This window comes from Misgurnus anguillicaudatus, chromosome 13, assembly GCF_027580225.2.
Source record: "Misgurnus anguillicaudatus chromosome 13, ASM2758022v2, whole genome shotgun sequence".
Taxonomy (NCBI): domain Eukaryota; kingdom Metazoa; phylum Chordata; class Actinopteri; order Cypriniformes; family Cobitidae; genus Misgurnus; species Misgurnus anguillicaudatus.
Genome location: NC_073349.2, coordinates 33,093,401 through 33,111,391, shown reverse-complemented (window position 1 = coordinate 33,111,391; position 17,991 = coordinate 33,093,401). Strand labels below are relative to the sequence as shown.

At 44.9% G+C, this 17,991-nt stretch overlaps 1 protein-coding gene across 1 annotated transcript; it reads left to right on the top strand.

Annotated features, from left to right (window-relative positions):
* Positions 1 to 14,216: 14,216 nt before the first annotated feature.
* LOC141369256 (uncharacterized) lies at positions 14,217 to 17,400 on the top strand. The gene has a single exon (XM_073874847.1). The coding sequence runs from the start codon at positions 14,758 to 14,760 to the stop codon at positions 17,398 to 17,400; it is 2,643 nt and encodes an 880-aa protein (XP_073730948.1). The 5' UTR covers positions 14,217 to 14,757.
* Positions 17,401 to 17,991: the final 591 nt, after the last annotated feature.

Here is a 17,991-nt window from a genome sequence, read left to right as displayed (position 1 = left end):
CCAGGTCTAATCAAGCAGACCTGAACAAACTAATAAAGGTTAAAGTCACCTGAAACTACAGGTAACCAAGGTTTTATAAGGGTTGGAGCTAATCTGCAGGACATCGACACTCCAGGACTGACGTTGCCTACCCCTGGCCCTAGTGCATCCCAAATTTTTTAACATTAACATTTTAATAACACTATAGTTATTATGGCCTTTAGAAACATTTTTTAGAGAAGATAGGGTAGTGCCCAAAAAGTCCCCTGTGGTGCGGCCTAGGCTTTTTTCTCTAATGACATTTTTTTCCTTACATTACTTTTACTTTTATACTTTAAGTAGTTTTGAAACCAGTACTTTTTCACTTTTACTTGAGTAAAAAGCTTGAGTTGATACTTCAACTTCTACAAAAGTCTTTTTAAACCCTAGTATCTATACTTCTACTTGAGTAATGAATATGAATACTTTTGACACCACTGATGGTGGTTTGTTGAAATTAAAACTCAATTGTGCTGTCAATTACTTTTTCTTTCTCTCTTTTTCTGCACTAAATGGCAGTAGCATGGTTGTACTGTGCAGAGTAAAGGCTGGGTCCATGATTTCTGAAAGCCAATGTTGATATTTGAAATCACCTTAACATCACGCCCCTACCCCAATAGAATCTAGACTTTCTACTGATAGACCCGGCCCACACATATGCAATCCAGGCAAAGATGTCGGTAAGTAGACACGCCCCTTACTGCTGATTAGCTGTTTTGGTAGTCAGCCCGACTCCCTCTTTCAAAGCCATTTTCAGATATTGTGTACCCCGCCTTTAAGGGGTGGTATTATTATAATAAGATCCCCTTACAACATCATGTGGGGTCAAATTTTAATTACCTTATATATACTGTAAGTTACTGGGTTGAAATTTCACATTTTTAGGTTGATAGAAGCACTGGGAACCCAATTATTTCACTAAAACATGAAAAACGTAAATTGTTCATGCTATGTGACCTTTAATAAAACCTTATACAGTTGATATATTTTGTTAAAACGTATTGTATATTATGGGTTTGGATATGTACATAGTACATCAAGGACACATGAATTGGGTCATGACAACTCACCTGAGCCCCTTTCTGGATGTTCAAGCATGTATCTAGCCACCTCAACATTTTCTCCTCCCTTGTCACTACGTACACGGTGAGGCAAACCATGTGAACTGACAGCAGCAAGGAAACACTGGAGCACAGTTGATGCCCTGTTGTTTGTATTGGCTTGAAGATACATTATACGCCTACTGAATCCATCTATGCCTCCATGTATAACAATTCTCCATCTATAAAGATTTACAAATTTATCTGCAATAAGCTTTACTTACTTAGTAAATAAGATTTACTTAGTTATCTGCAATAAGCAGATAAGTAAGTGTTGACATTAAAGTTTTGTAAAACTTCTGATCTTGTCAGTCACTTAGTGATTTTCTAAAATCATCCATCATTTGCAAATTAGTAAATGCATTTCTCAAAACAATTTGGAAAGGTTTCAACAGCATACACTAGTGGAGAACCACTATAAGACTCTCTGGTCAATATTTCTTAAAGGGACACTTCACCCATTTGCATTAATCTTTGTATAGTTAGAACCCCAGTCATGTTTTTGAATGGTCGTGCATCATTTCCTTAGTTGACACTGAGACAGGAGAAATACAGATTTCAGTGTTGCACTTCCTTCTTTCAATGATGTTAAAATCATCACTTTGCATCATTGAAAGAAGGAAGTGCAATATCTTTGTTGAGGAAGTAAGACTACAAACAACCATTTTCTCTGTCACATAGGCACCAAATTCGAAATGTATGTTACATTTTGACCACAAATATGACACACTTTCAATAAAGATGAATGTTTCTACGGGTGAAATGCTCCTTTAAGCATAATGTCAGATAAGGCTAGAAACAGAAACAACTGTACACAGTAAACTGCATAAATGTACTGCCCTGCTAAAAAAACAATAAAACCATTACAGAAATTCTAATGGTTTCCATTAAAATACCAATAGGAACCTTAAGCTTTTACCATTACAATACAAGCACTACAGAATTCCTTTAGGATTTAATGGCCCCACCAATAGAACCCAACAAATACCAATGGAGACCAACAGAGACCATTATAGTTTCCAATACAACCAATAAAATTCCCATCACTAAATCCAATAGAATCTATTATATGGTTTCTTTTGATGTACACAAGTGATTAGATGATGTTGAAGATTTAACAAGTATTTTCATTGTTATCTGAGTAATTCTCTAAAGCTACAAAGAAAATAAATAAATAACTTTTTGTTAATAAACAGAATAAATAAAATTCTAACCTTATCAGTTTATGGTTACCATCTATGTGCCACAGGGAGAGAGGACCCGGAACAGAGTATGGCACTCTTGGGACAATGTTAAGTTGAAGCCCGCGAATAAAATTTCCAACAGGATCAACTTCTTTTAGATGAAGCCGCACCCGGAACTGCTGAACTCTTCAGAAGGAATGTTAGGTAGAATATGGATGATAATTTCCAGTAAAAACATAGCACAACATAACAACATATAACAATATAATCTTGCACATTATCCTTTTCACCAAAAATGCTAAGAAGTCCATCAAAACACAACTAACTTTTAATCCCATGTTTTCTTGCATGCATGGATGGACTTCTGTATTAACTTAAAAGTGTGACAACCTACCACACTCTCCCGTACAATATGTGAAAATTACGTGATCTCTTAATTACCTTATTCCTTGAGAATTAAGATGTCCAGTCACAGTCCTTATACCTGCGTTTGGGTAATGAGCAATAAAGTCAGAGATTACATGCTGGAGGTCTTCATCTGTGATGTCTGAATAAGTCTGTCGCACAGACAGTCCATATTCCGACATTCTCCTATGAACAGTTCTCTTGCTAACACAAAAAATTTGTGCTATGTCACCAACTCTAAAGTTGTTTTCTAGAAGAAATAGCAGCTGCTCCCTTGACATCACAGTGCTGAATCTGCATTGGTCCACCATCTGAATTATCATTTGCAATAAATGAAAAACATGCTCTTCATTAGGTAATTCTGCAATAGCAGCTAAAATTGTCAAGGCACTATATGTTCTCCAAGCTGATGACAACTCGATCAATCTCAGCTTCAGGTCTTAAAATTTCAGCTGCCAATATACCCAGGGCATCTGCAATATGGTCCAACTGGCTGAAAATAAAGATGGCAACATTTGAACATTAGATGACATTTGATGTGGTTAAAATGTGTTCATTTAAATGTACATAGCTACATAGGCTATATGCCGAAAACTATTAAAGACGTGAAAGTAAGGTTGGGGGATAAATTGCACAAATAACACTATTTTCTCACACTTTCAAAACACATCTAGTATTTAAATAATAATATATATTCAATATATGTACATACGTTTAAGCTGTAGGTTGCAAATTAGACTGTTTCCTGGAGCGAAAATGTATTATTGTGTTTAATGTGTAACCATGTTTTTTTATTATTACTGGAGCAAAATCATGGTTTTACTACACTAACCATGGTTTAACTATGTTTTTTTAAAACCATGTTTGTTAAAACCATGGTTATTTTGTGGTTAACATGGTTATACTTTAGTAACCATGTTTTTTGGTTTTAACTGTTGTACAACCATTAACTTTCGCAAGGGCACATGAGCATTCTGTGTCTGCGTGAAATAATCAAATGACATATATGGGGTAACTGGAAATTAAGACTCTTGAAAACAAAACAAACTCCGCTCCACATCACAAAAAGTTTAAACCGTTGAAAAACGTAATAATTTCATAAACGGCATTTTGAAAGGCTGACTGACTGACCTAGAAATATCTGCTGCCATGTTTCCCAGTACCGCTGACTGTTTACGTAGGTGTAGATGCTCTTGGTATTAACTTCCGCTGCGATGATTTAACCGCTTATGACACGGAAGTTTCACCGCAACTGTCAATGTGGTTCAGATAGTAGGCTACCCTAAATAACTTAAGTGGCACATTTAGCAAGATTTAGGTTAATTTTAGACTTCACTGAGCATATTAGCAGTTATATTTCTTAAAATGCTAATGTATGCTAATTGTTGAAGCCTTAAAAGAACACGTTTATTAATAAGAGCTTTCAAATGAACTCAATTTACCCTTATTCAATGAACACATCATCATCATTAGGCATAAACACCAGTCTATATAACCAATAGTTATCACCATATTCAACCAAATATGAAACCTGAAACCATGACACAACGCAGTTTTTTAATAAACATCATAATCATTCAAATGCAGCATCAAAGGCATACAGGGCAGTTAAAAGTAGTCTACATCACAAATACATTTAAATTTAACGTGTGACACCTGAATGCTGCAATCTTAGTCCTCTCTTTCAACACATTCCCTATCCTAGTCAAGCTTTTGATTTGTTTTCAAATAAGTTGTCAGGAGGTTAACAACAAACATAAGGCATTGATGTCGAACTTGGCTGACCAACAAGCAGTTAACTTAGCCATCAGTCTTACTTTAATGGGTTTAAATTAGACCAGTGTGTAAGCTTTGTGTACATGACATATATATAAAACATCAAAGAAAAAGACCAAAACATTGACCAATTGTCTAAACATGTTTAATTTGACGTTTGTGCTTGGGGGTCACCTACCGGCAGACATGGGAACTGCAATACTTTTGATTAGTGAGTGTGGCCTTCTAGTTCTCAAAAATATTTTATGCTTAGGTTACTCAGTCTACCTACTAAAACAATAACATTAAACAAATAAAATGGGGAAATATGTATTATTTTATTTCATAAATCATAATTGCTCAGGTCTTGGGGTATACAACAAAATAAATATATACAATTATACAAATAATCTAAATCTCACTATTCATAAAAGTTCTTAAACTTGTAAACTCAGTGTAAACATGTTTAATTTATGTTAACTTACACATTCGATTCACCCTGCAGATATATTGTATATATTTGCACAGAATGTAACAAATATTATATTGCCTGGGAATAAATAGTCAAAAAAAGTAAAGTAGATAATACATAAATATTAATAGATAATGTGGCGTGAAGGTATAAAGTTATATAAGGTGAAATTTACACATTTATCTATTGTTATATATACAATTTTATCTTATTTAAAAATGGATGAATATATTAATTAGGAAATATAACTAGTTTTAACAAACATGCATTACTAAAAACATTACTGGCGTGCATTTTGAGGCAAAACAAAGGGCACTGACAGATTTACAGATATGTCAGTGCAAGTTGTTTTCAGTTTGGACAGCTCTTACATTTATTTTAGTCTAGGACTAATCTAATCCCTGTCCGGGAAACCGTCCCATATGTTTCAACATGCCAAAACCTTTACTCACAACAGTAAACCATTAGGAACACATACTGTAGCCACCCGAACATGCATGACAAACACTTTATTACTGTTATTTTAAGTTAATGTGGCTGTTAATGTATATTGTCTGAACATACTTGAATAACTTAGTATCATTTAAATAAATAATGTCGTTGACATATGTCTTCAAATGAACTTTAAATACTCAAACATCTGAATGTTAAGATTTTTCCCCTCTTTTCTCAATTGTTTGTCTATATGAAGTTCAAAAGGTTCTGGAGGAGCCTAATCATTTAGTCATGTGGCCAGTTGCATAAACATAGTTGTTTTGACTTTGTCTTAAGAATGAATATGACTAACTAGCAATTAGTTAGGGCTAATCAGTCTTATTATTTGTATTTAAATTAGACCAATCTACCTTTCTAACACTTAAAACACCAGTCTGGGGGGGGGGGGGGGGGTTTGAAGTTTCCCTTAAGCCACAGCCTCATGTTCAAGCTCTTTGAAGGTTGGGGTGTTGAAGTTTGGGCTCAATCCTTGGCCTTAGGTTCACAACTCCCTTCGAGGACAGAAAGCCCAGTTAATTTACCATTACACCGTGTTCCAAATTATTATGAACATGCCATTTTTGTTTATTTTTCCAATACAGTCAGTAAGTTCACTTAAAAATGTATTAAGTAATTAATTCCTGTAACAATTTATATCTGGTGGACCTAAACAGAAATTATTGAACTATTATAAGATTTATGAGTGATTCACAGTACAGACAGATTTGAATATATAAAGGTTTTTGTATATGTTTTTTTTTCACAATATGATATAAAGGGCATAATGTCTTTTGAAATAAATTTACTTTCATGGAGGATAATACACCATCCCATGCTGCAAAAACCATCACTGACTATTTTAATTAATATGGGCATAAAATAAGAAAGAAATCAAGGTATTACCACCATCATCCGCTGACCCGAGTCCTATTTAAGAGCCTGTGGTGCATCATTATATGAAAGATCTGTGAGGTGGACAGAACAAAAGTTACAAAGCATAAACTTTCATCAACAATGAATCAATTAAAAACATCAACTTAGGGATGCAATACTAGCGTCTTCAAGTGGAATAAAGACAAAACCTATACTTGTATACTTACAAGTTTAATGAATGGGAGAGTTAAAGTCATGTCAAAGATATGTCCATATATTATTATGTAACTTGTGTAAATACATTATTTATTTTACATTGTGTTTTTTTTTTTGGACAATGTTTGTTTTGTGTCCATGCAGCACATTTGACAGATATATGTTTTTGGATCATTTAAATCGATTATATCATTATCAGTATGTTTAAAGTGCATAATAATTTGTAACAGCATATTTTGCATATTTTTCTAAGTATTAAAGTATACTTTGACATATTTATTTCATTTAAATAGAATAACATCCACACTGTCATATAAGCGTTGAGTGAAAATTAGAATTTGTAAACTTACTGACTGTATTGGGAAAATAAACAAAAATGGCATCTACATAATAATTTGGAACACAGTGTAATTATCAAGAATAAATGGGCAGGTGAACTAGTAAACCGTCTGTCACATACCTCCACTTCACTGAATTAATAAACAGAGAAAACAATAAATCACTGTTGAGTAAGAATGAAACAAACTTCTTGTGATGGTAAACTGGGTCAAAGAGTACTAGTACATACACACATTGAATGATTACAAACTACATTTACTACAGTAGTCAGTAGAACAATGTAACTGCCACAGTTAAATTACTTTGATCAGGCTATATAAATAAAAACAAAAAATATTATTAAAATTAACTTTAATAATAAAGACAACATATCTGTTAAACTTATACATTCATGTTCCTCTAGAATAAAGGATCAACACAGTTGTGGTCACACAAAAAGCTACCAGAAGCTAATAGTGGCTTTAACTACTATATTAGCAAATCTGCCAACTTTCAAACCAGTTCTGAACCGCACAGAAAAGTTAAAGAAATTAAATTCAGTAGGTGACTCACCCCACGATTATTGTTCACATTTCTATTAAGTGTCCCCTTGTTGTTGGAAATGAAGTTCAATCAGATCTTGTTAAAAACTCGTTACAAACACAAGTAGTTATTTGGAGATGACGTATGTGTCACACGTGCTTAGAGACGACGTATGTATCACACGTGCTTAGAGACGACGTGGGTATCAGACGTGCTTAGTGGCGACGTGGGTATCAGACGTGCTTAGTGGCGACGTATGTATCAGACGTGTTGTACGGCGACGTACATAGTTCAGACGTACTAAGTACACGTAATTTTTATGTAAATTTCGAACATACGCCGTCGTGACGTCGCCGCCGGTAAACGATTCTTCCATGCACTCGCCGTGACGTCACCGCCGGTCTTCCGTCTGCAGTCCCTATCAAATCCATTCAAAACTCCACACGGACTGGCGGCGACGGAAGGTTAGGCTGCTCCGCCGCGGAAAGGGCCAGATACTCGCGGGTGGGCTCGTTCGAAAGGGCCCCTCCGGCGGACCAATCGACCCGAAGGTCGAAGGCCCCGGGCCCGAGGCGCCGGAGCGGCGCGGTAACGAAATTCGGATATTCGACCGGAAGTATCTCCGGTCCACGGGGTCGCACGGACTCGGGGCCGGCGTCGCCGGAAAGCCCCGGGAAAGACCTTTCGAACGAGACCAGTCACGCCTCCGGCAGACGAACGCAGCGGACGCTACGGGCGAGCAAACTCCGGACGAGCGTTTTTTTTTTTTCGAACCGCCGTATCTCGGCCGAGGAAAGGGTCGGAGGGTCGAGGGCGGGCTCGTTCGAAAGGTCCCCTCGGGTAGAGCGAGCGACCCCGAGGGCGTCGTCCTGGGACTTAAGGCGCCCGAGCAGCGGCCGTGGGAAAATCCGGAGACGGCACCCCGTATCTCCGCTGCGGAAAGGGGCCAGATACTCGCGGGTGGGCTCGTTCGAAAGGGTCCCTCCGGTGGACCGACCGACCCGAAGGTCGAAGGACCCGGGCCCGAGGCGCCGGAGCGGCGCTGTAACGAAATTCGGATTTTCGACCGGAAGTATCTCCGGTCCCCCGGGCCGACCGAGGCGCACCCTCCCGGCCGCGGACCCGGCGGGTTCCCCCTTCGCGGGGGACGGTAGGGCGAACAGGTGCCATCAGGTATATAGCTAAGTCGATGGGGTTGACCAACTGCTGGAGAAGTGAAAGCTCCAGAGCCTAAGTCGATTGGGGTTGACCAACTGCTGGAGAAGTGAAAGCTCCAGAGCCTAAGTCGATTGGGGTTGACCAACTGTCGGAGAGGCGAAAGCTCTAGAACCTAAGTCTATGGCAGGAGAAGCGAACGCCCCAGAACCTAAGTCGATGGGGTTGACCAACTGCTGGAGAAGTGAAAGCTCAAGAGCCTAAGTCGTTGGGGTTGACCAACTGCTGGAGAGGCGAAAGCTCCAGAGCCTAAGTCGATTGAGGTTGACCAACTGCTGGAAACGCGAACGCTCCAAAACCTAAGTCGATTGAGGTTGACCAACTGCTGGAAACGCGAACACTCCAAAACCTAAGTCGATTGAGGTTGACCAACTGCTGGAAACTCGAACGCTCCAAAACCTAAGTCGATTGAGGTTGACCAACTGCTGGAAACGCGAACGCTCCAAAACCTTAGTCGATTGGGGTTGACCAACTGCTGGAAAATCTTTCGGGTTGACCAACGGTTGGAGAAATTTTGGGGTTGACCAACTGTTTGGTTCTCCAGAAGGGCCGGGAGGATGGGGCTTAGTCCGGTGGGGGAGTGCTTAAGAGTGGGATGGCAGGGACCGAACGGTGCGCCGGGTACGAGCTCCAGGGTGTCCGTTGCGGGGTCCAAATCCGGCCTCGGGTGCACGGGGGTCGGGTGGCCGGGGCGCTGTGCCCGGGGTCGTCTCGCGGCCGGGGACGGGGGGACGGAGACGGGGGGGGGGTCGTTGGAAAGGGCCCCTCCTGGAGGATGAGGGACCCAAAGGGCTAAGGTCTCGGTCTTAAGGCGCCCGAGCTACGGCCGTTTAAAGGTGCAGCGGTGGAAGTCCGTATCTCCGGCCCCCGGGGTCGCACGGACCCGAGGCTGGCGTCCCCGGAAAGCCCCGAGAGAGACCTTTCGAACGAGACCGGCCGCGCCTCCGGCGGACGAACGCACCGGACGCTACGGGCGCGCGAACTCCGGACGAGCGTTTTTTTTTTTTTTTCGAACCGCCGTATCTCGGCCGCGAAATGGGTCGGAGGGTCGTGGGCGGTCTCGTTCTAAAGGTCCCCTCGGGTAGAGCGACCGACCCCGAGGGCGACGTCCTCGGACTTAAGGCGCCCGAGCAGCGGCAGTGGGAAAATCCGGAGACGGCCCCCCGTATCTCCGCCGCGGAAGGGGCCAGATACTCGCGGGTGGGCTCGTTCGAAAGGGCCCCTCCGGCGGACCGACCGACCCGAAGTTCGAAGGCTTCGGGCCTGAGGCGCCCGAGATACGGCCGTTCGAAGTTTTCCGAAATTCGACCGGAAGTATCTCCGGTCCCCGGGGTCGCACGGACTCGGGGCCGGCGTCGCCGAAAAGCCCCGGGAACGACCTTTCGAACGAGACCGGCCGCGCCTCCGGCGGACGAACGCAGCGGACGCTACGGGCGCGCGAACTCCGGACCAGCGTTTTTTTTTTTCGATCCGCCGTATCTCGGCCGCGGAAAGGGTCGGAGGGTCGAGGGCGGGCTCGTTCGAAAGGTCCCCTCGGGTAGAGCGACCTACCCCGAGGGCGACGTCCTCGGACTTAAGGCGCCCGAGCAGCGGCCGTGGGAAAATCCGGTGACGGCCCCCCGTATCTCCGCCGCGGAAAGGGCCAGATACTCGCGGGTGGGCTCGTTCGAAAGGGACCCTCCGGCGGACCAATCGACCCGAAGTTCGAAGTCCCGGACCCGAGGCGCCGGAGCGGCGCGGTAACGAAATTCGGATATTCGACCGGAAGTATCTCCGGTCCACGGGGTCGCACGGACTCGGGGTAGGCGTCGCCGGAAAGCCCCGGGAAAGACCTTTCGAACGAGACCGGCCGCGCCTCCGGCGGACGAACGCAGCGGACGCTACAAGCGCGCGAACTCCGGACCAGCGTTTTTTTTTTCGATCCGCCGTATCTCGGCCGCGGAAAGGGTCGGAGGGTCGAGGGCGGGCTCGTTCGAAAGGTCCCCTCGGGTAGAGCGACCGACCCCGAGGGCGACGTCCTGGGACTTAAGGCGTCCGAGCAGCGGCCGTGGGAAAATCTGGAGACCGCACCCCGTATCTCCGCCGGGGAAAGGGCCAGATACTCGCGGGTGGGCTCGTTCGAAAGGGCCCCTCCGGCGGACCGACCGACCCGAAGGTCGAAGGACCCGGGCCCGAGGCGCCGGAGCGGCGCTGTAACGAAATTCGGATTTTCGACCGGAAGTATCTCCGGTCCCCCGGGCCGACCGAGGCGCACCCTCCCGGCCGCGGACCCGGCGGGTTCCCCCTTCGCGGGGGACGGTAGGGCGAACAGGTGCCATCAGGTATATAGCTAAGTCGATGGGGTTGACCAACTGCTGGAGAAGTGAAAGCTCCAGAGCCTAAGTCGATTGAGGTTGACCAACTGCTGGAAACGCGAACACTCCAAAACCTAAGTCGATTGAGGTTGACCAACTGCTGGAAACTCGAACGCTACAAATCCTAAGTCGATTGAGGTTGACCAACTGCTGGAAACGCGAACGCTCCAAAACCTAAGTCGATTGGGGTTGACCAACTGCTGGAAAATCTTTCGGGTTGACCAACGGTTGGAGAAATTTTGGGGTTGACCAACTGTTTGGTTCTCCAGAAGGGCCGGGAGGATGGGGCTTAGTCTGGTGGGGGAGTGCTTAAGAGTGGGATGGCAGGGACCGAACGGTGCGCCGGGTACGAGCTCCAGGGTGTCCGTCGCGGGGTCCAAAGCCGTCCTCGGGTGCACGGTGGTCGGGTTGATGGGGCGATGTTCCCGGGGTCGTATCTCGGCCGGGGAAGGGGGTACGGAGACGGGGGTGGGGTCGTTGGAAAGGGCCCCTCCTGGAGGATGAGGGACCCAAAGGGCTAAGGTCTCGGTCTTAAGGCGCCCGAGCTACGGCCGTTTGAAGGTGCAGCGGTGGAAGTCCGTATCTCCGGCCCCCGGGGTCGCACGGACCCGAGGCTGGCGTCCCCGGAAAGCCCCGAGAGAGGCCTTTCGAACGAGACCGGCCGCGCCTCCGGCGGACGAACGCAGCGGACGCTACGGGCGCGCGAACTCCGGACGAGCGGTTTTTTTTTTCCGAACCACCGTATCTCGGCCGCGAAAAGGGTCGGAGGGTCGAGGGCGGGCTCGTTCGAAAGGTCCCCTCGGGTATGGCGAGTGGAGAGTGCCACGGATAACCAAGCAAAGGAGACAGTCGTGTACTTTTACGCGAGATAAGGATACGTCGCCTCCACTGACGCGTGAGACCAACGTCGTGGATAAGTACGTCGCCTCCACTGACGCGTGAGACCAACGTCGTGGATAAGTACGTCGCCTCCACTGACGCGTGAGACCAACGTCGTGGAGAAGCACGTCGCCTCCACTGACGCGTGAGACCAACGTCGTGGAGAAGCACGTCGCCTCCACTGACGCGTGAGACCAACGTCGTGGAGAAGCACGTCGCCTCCACTGACGCGTGAGACCAACGTCGTGGAGAAGCACGTCGCCTCCACTGACGCGTGAGACCAACGTCGTGGAGAAGCACGTCGCCGCCATAGACACTTACCTCAAAAGTAGTTGCAGATGCTGTCAGACCTTTTTAGAAGTGTGTGATTGTACAAAACTCCGCAACTGTAGCTTGGTCTTAAAAGCTGCACGTGTTATATTCTGTATTTTATTCCGAAAACTGAAATGTTATTATGTATTTATAAGTTACCATTGACTTTTATTTTAGGTTTAGAATAGACCAATTTTAACTACGTGTTATAAAACCTTTCTACTAGAAAATGCCAAAAGCAAACATACAGTAAGTGCCCAATTAACTGTGGCTGTTGTTATATCTAGGACAATACACATTTGCCACTGCAAATTTATAATCCGTTATATTGCAAAATGCAAATGTTTAATAACATTGCAAATTTACACACTTAGCTGTATGTTACACGAGCAAATTTAATAGTTTAAATACTAGGTGTTTAATATTCAACACGTAAATTAAATAATTACAATCTATATTGTTAACTTTTACTCTTGATACTTTTATAGACCTTGATGTGAATAATTTGTAATTTGTAATATTTGTAATATACAGGCTTATCCATACGACACTGATGTTTATGGAAAAAGAGATAATGAAGATAATGGAGAGAATGAAAAAACCTCAGCAGGACCATATGTGTGCAAATTCTTGAAAAAAAAGTGATCCTATTGTATGACCAAAACATTAATCATGCTTGTACATGAAACTTCGACAGAAATGAATCAAGGTATGCCAAAATGTGGGGACTGCACAACTCCAGAAATCATGTACTCATTAAATTTTTCATAAGAACTATGAATTGGCAGCCTCAAAATTAATCCACATGTATTGGCCTCTGGAAATTGTCTTTGTTCCTTATCTGCATGAAGGAATCCTAATGTTGGCAACTCATCAAATCCATGTGGAGGAATCCGATTGGTGCCCGTGCTAAACATAAGGACATCCTCCAAAGTAATTTGTATGTTTTCATTCCAGGGCAGCACAGCATCTCCACCTGCAAATAAAATTTGTTTTTTTTTTAACAAAGTGATTCATGGCAAAATTGTTGAATACTTCACATAATCAGAACCTAAGTTAAGTCCTTAATAATTTTCTTTGTCAAGTTGAAAACCTTTTATCTGCTTAATAGCTAGATTGTTTTTATGTTTTGTCATAAAATCAAGTGTTAATATTTCCATAAACATTTGTATGAAAATAGCCTTTCCAAAAATATTTGTAGATAAACAAAACATTCTCTTTAATCCTTGCATGTTTTGATGCATATTCTTGGCTTGGTTGAGCGACCACAAAACTGCTTTAAAAATAGCTGGTGAGGACCTATATAAAATAAATAATTTGCCACAAGATGCCACTGTCTATATCAGTGTTACAAAATAAGTATTTACATAATTCTATACATTTTGTGGTTTCTTGGACAGGGATTAGTCTATGCCAGGACTAGAGATCAACCGATATCTGTTTTTCTATATTTTCCCCGATATTTGAGCATTTTCCGATGATCGGATATCTGTTTTGTAATATCGAATTGACCAATAAGTGAGAGAATTGACAATTGCGCGCTGGACGCATCTGAAGAGAGGAGCTCACAGCAGCAGCAGCAGCGTGCACAGCAAATATGACGGCGGAGTGACGCGACTTTATTAAAAGTACTTTGAGTATACTTACTTTGCATATGAGGCATTTATAGCACAGCTTATTTGTGCATTAATGTATGTTATGTTAAATAAGTTGATATATTAAAAGCAATGTATGCAGCTTCTCCAAGAATAGAGACGAACTCACAGAGTCACGCTGATCCATAAAATCCGCTCGCAATAACGACGTAGCTTTGCATGAATAAAACAACCATGAATTAATGCTTTGTGGAATTAAAAACTCTAAATTAAATTAGTTTTTCTTTTATTTATGCTTATCATTAGCATAGTAAAATCACGTTCATATTGCTGTTCACTTAAGTTACCGGGGTTGAAGGCCTGAAGCACAGCCACCACATGTAGCTAACTTTTAACAAGATTTACCCCAAGTTATGTTAAAATTTCCCAGATAAACATTATTTTGCTAAAATATCTAAATAAATGTCTGTTGATATTAATTAATTATTTATGGAAGACGCTCACAGCTCTGGGCATAGCAGGAAGGGAGAGGAAGGCAGCTGTCCGTAGGTTGGGTGAGGCAGCAGAAAGAGCATCGTGCTGGCTCTGGAGTAGGAGGGAGGAGCTGAGCTGGGGGCCAGGAGGAGATGGGCAGTGACTGGCCACCACTGCAGACCCGCCAACTGGAGGGTGTTGTGGTTCAGGGTCGAAACACCCTGTGAAAGTTGGACTCCACCTGACGACATCTTCTCCTGGCTGAAAGCTACAGTCACTTACTACAGTCAGTGGCAGAATTAGATCGCATCAGTATAGATGTATTCAATAGTATTTTCTCTGGTATACCAGTGACTTCCAGGAAAGGCTGGATGGCAATTAAGGAAGATTGGTGACACTGGAAAGACAGTTGACCTCCAGGAAAGACTGGCGTGGGTGTGCGAGGCCAGCAACCTCAATCACAGCACTCGCAAGAGGGCACCAACCAAAGCTACAAAACGGAACAATGAGCAATACCCCCAGAGTCTTCCGAGAGGGGGGGAGGATGAGAGACTCAACGGGACGGACACAATGGTTATGGCTACGGATATCACACGGACAACGAGACGGCTCACCCAAACCACACTTACAGGGGAAGTGTTAGAAGTAAAGTGCCACTGCGGAAAGCTTTGCAAGAGTGCAAGGGGACTAAAAATACACCAATCTAAGACCCAATGTGGAGGAGGGAAGAAGCAGACGCAGCGCATAGTGGAGACACTAAGTGAGACGCAGGAGGACTCCAGTCAGGAAGCACCCCACAGTACAGGAGACCTCTTAGCACCTGCTCCATCCCAAAGCCACAGGAGGGACTCTCCTAACACTACCTCAGGCACCCAACCTATGACAGAGAAAGTGAGATGGCCCCAAGCAAACAACAACGCTGCATGGAACCAACTAGACGGGGACCTGGACCGAATTCTAGAGGCCACATTAGCAGGAACAGCAGAGAAGAAAATCGACAGCATGACAACAATCATCCTCACCATAGCCAGGGAGCGCTTTGGCACAGAAGAGAGAAAAGGCAGCAGCGAAGCTCAGGTAATCCAGCCAAACAGGAGAGCAAGAGAGATCTTGCAATTGAGGAAGGAGATCAAGACCCTCAACAAGCAGTTCAGAACATCAAGTGCTGAAGAAAGGAAGGGTATAAAAGATCTAACCAGTGGACTTCGAGGGCAACTTTGCAGACTAAGAAGGGCAGAAAGGTCTCTGAAACTGAGGAAAGAGAAGGAGGCCAAGCGGGCTCAGTTCATTAAGGATCCATACAGGTTTACTAAAACCCTGCTGGGGGAAGCCAGATCTGGAAGATTGACCAGCCCTAAGGAAGTTGTAGAGGAGTTCCTTAAGGAGAGCCACAATGACGACCTCAGGAACCAAGCCTGCGGTGCACACCCCAAGATCAGCAGAACTGCTGAAACTCCTGAGGAAGAGCTTGATACCAGTGAACCAACATGGAGAGAAGTCCAAGACATTGTACAGAAAGCCCGTTCAGCATCTGCCCCGGGACCAAGTGGTATACCTTATAAGGTATACAAGAGATGTCCGATGCTCCTCCGCAGGTTATGGAAACTGTTGCGAAGGATATGGACAAAAGGTATCATTCCAGCATCCTGGAAAAGAGCAGAGGGGTGCTTTGTACCTAAGGAAATGGACTCCTCCAACATCACCCAATTCCGAACCATCTCTCTCCTAAGTGTCGAGTGCAAGGTATTCTTTTCGGTCCTGGCAAAAAGGATGACTACTTACATGGTGAAGAACAAATATGTCGACACTTCAGTCCAGAAGGGCGGTATTCCAGGTTTCTCCGGGTGCTTGGAACATACAGGTATCCTCAACCAGCTGATCCGGGAGGCCAAGGAGAGCAAAGGAAACCTAACGGTTGTCTGGCTCGACTTGGCTAACGCATACGGTTCAATCCCACATGGCCTCATTAACGCAGCTATGGAACATTACCATATCCCCCACCACACTAGGGGTATGATTACCAGCTACTTCGGAGGATTCAAACTAAGATTTAAAACTGCCCACTTCACAACCCAGTGGCAGGACCTTGAAAAGGGAATTGTGACAGGCTGCACCATCTCCCCCATCCTGTTTGTCATGGGAATGAACCTGCTCATAACAGCTGCAGGAAAGGAATCCAGAGGGCCACTAATGGAGTCTGGCACCCGCCAACCTCCAATAAGAGGCTTTATGGATGACCTCACTATAACAACTTCAACCCATGTACAAGCAAGATGGATTCTGAAGGTTCTTGACGACGTGGCAACATGGGCCCGGATGAAGTTTAAGCCAAGGAAATCAAGAAGCATGGTGATCAGAAGTGGGAAAGTGACCAGCAAGTTCCAGTTGCGAGTACAGGGGGAGACGATACCATCAATTGAGGAAAACCCAATTAAGTGCCTAGGGAAATGGTATGACGCATCCCTGACCGACAGATGCAACGTTTCCAGGACTGAGATACAGGCAGATGCATGGCTGAGGAAGATCGAGGGGTCAGGACTACCAGGGAAGTTCAAGGCATGGCTTTTTCAGCACGGTCTGTTACCACGACTCATGTGGCTACTGACAATTTATGAAGTACCCATGACAGCAGTGGAAGGAGTCGAGAGGCGAGTGAACAAACACCTTCGCAAGTGGCTCGGAGTCCCACCGAGCTTCACGTCAGTAGGACTATACACCAGGTCTGGACAGGTACAATTACCCCTATCATCAGTGGTTGAAGAGTTCAAGGTGGCAAAGTGTCGGGTTGTGATGATGTACCAAGACTCCACTGATGAAAAAGTCAGAAGAGCAGGCGTCACTACGAGATCGGGACGGAAATGGGCAGCTGACACATCAGTGGCGCAAGCTGAGAGTGCATTGAAGCTGAAGGACATCATCGGGAACCCATGCATAGGGAGGCAAGGTCTCGGATCCACCCACTTCCAGCAGTGGGGGAAAGCAGACCCAAGGCAGAGGAGGGACATGATCCAAGCCGAGGTCCGATACCTGGAGGAAGAAAAACGCAGGTCTAGGGCCGTTGAGCTTGGAGCGCAAGGTGTCTGGACAAAGTGGGACCTGCCAAAGCGAAAGGTCACGTGGCCTGAGATCTGGAGCCCTTTCGCATTTCTTTTCTGCTTCGTTCAGTGTACGACACTCTTCCATCACCAACAAACCTCCACAGATGGGGAATGAGGGAGGACCCATTGTGTAGGTTATGCAGAGGGAGGGGAACAATGGCGCACATACTGGCAGGATGCAAGACAGCTCTTAGCCAAGGAAGATACAGGTGGCGCCATGACAAGGTTCTTAGTGCACTGGCGGAGATCTTGGAGCGGGAGAGGCAGAAAAAGCGCCAGCCCAGTACAAGGCCGGCGAGATCCATTCAGTTCATCAGGGAAGGGGAGAAACCATCAGCACCCAAGAAGACTAAAAAGAGCCTCTTGCAAGCAGCACAATCCTGGGAGATGAGGGTGGACCTGGGAAGGAGACTAGTCTTCCCCCAGGTTGTGCAAACACCGCTGAGGCCGGACATGGTCTTATGGTCTGAAGAGGCAAGGAAGTTAATCATGATTGAACTGACGGTCCCATGGGAAGACGGGTGCGACGAGGCCTATGAGCGGAAAGCCACCAAGTATCAGGACCTTGTTGAGCAGTGCAGGGCCAAAGGGTGGCAGACCTGGCTATTCCCGGTTGAGGTCGGGTGTAGGGGTTTCCCGGCACAGTCTGTGTGGAAGACGCTCACAGCTCTGGGCATAGCAGGAAGGGAGAGGAAGGCAGCTGTCC

Coding starts and splice junctions, on each gene's coding strand:
- LOC141369256 (XM_073874847.1), top strand. CDS start 14,758: ATGGTTATGGCTACGGATATCACACGGACAACGAGACGGCTCACCCAA.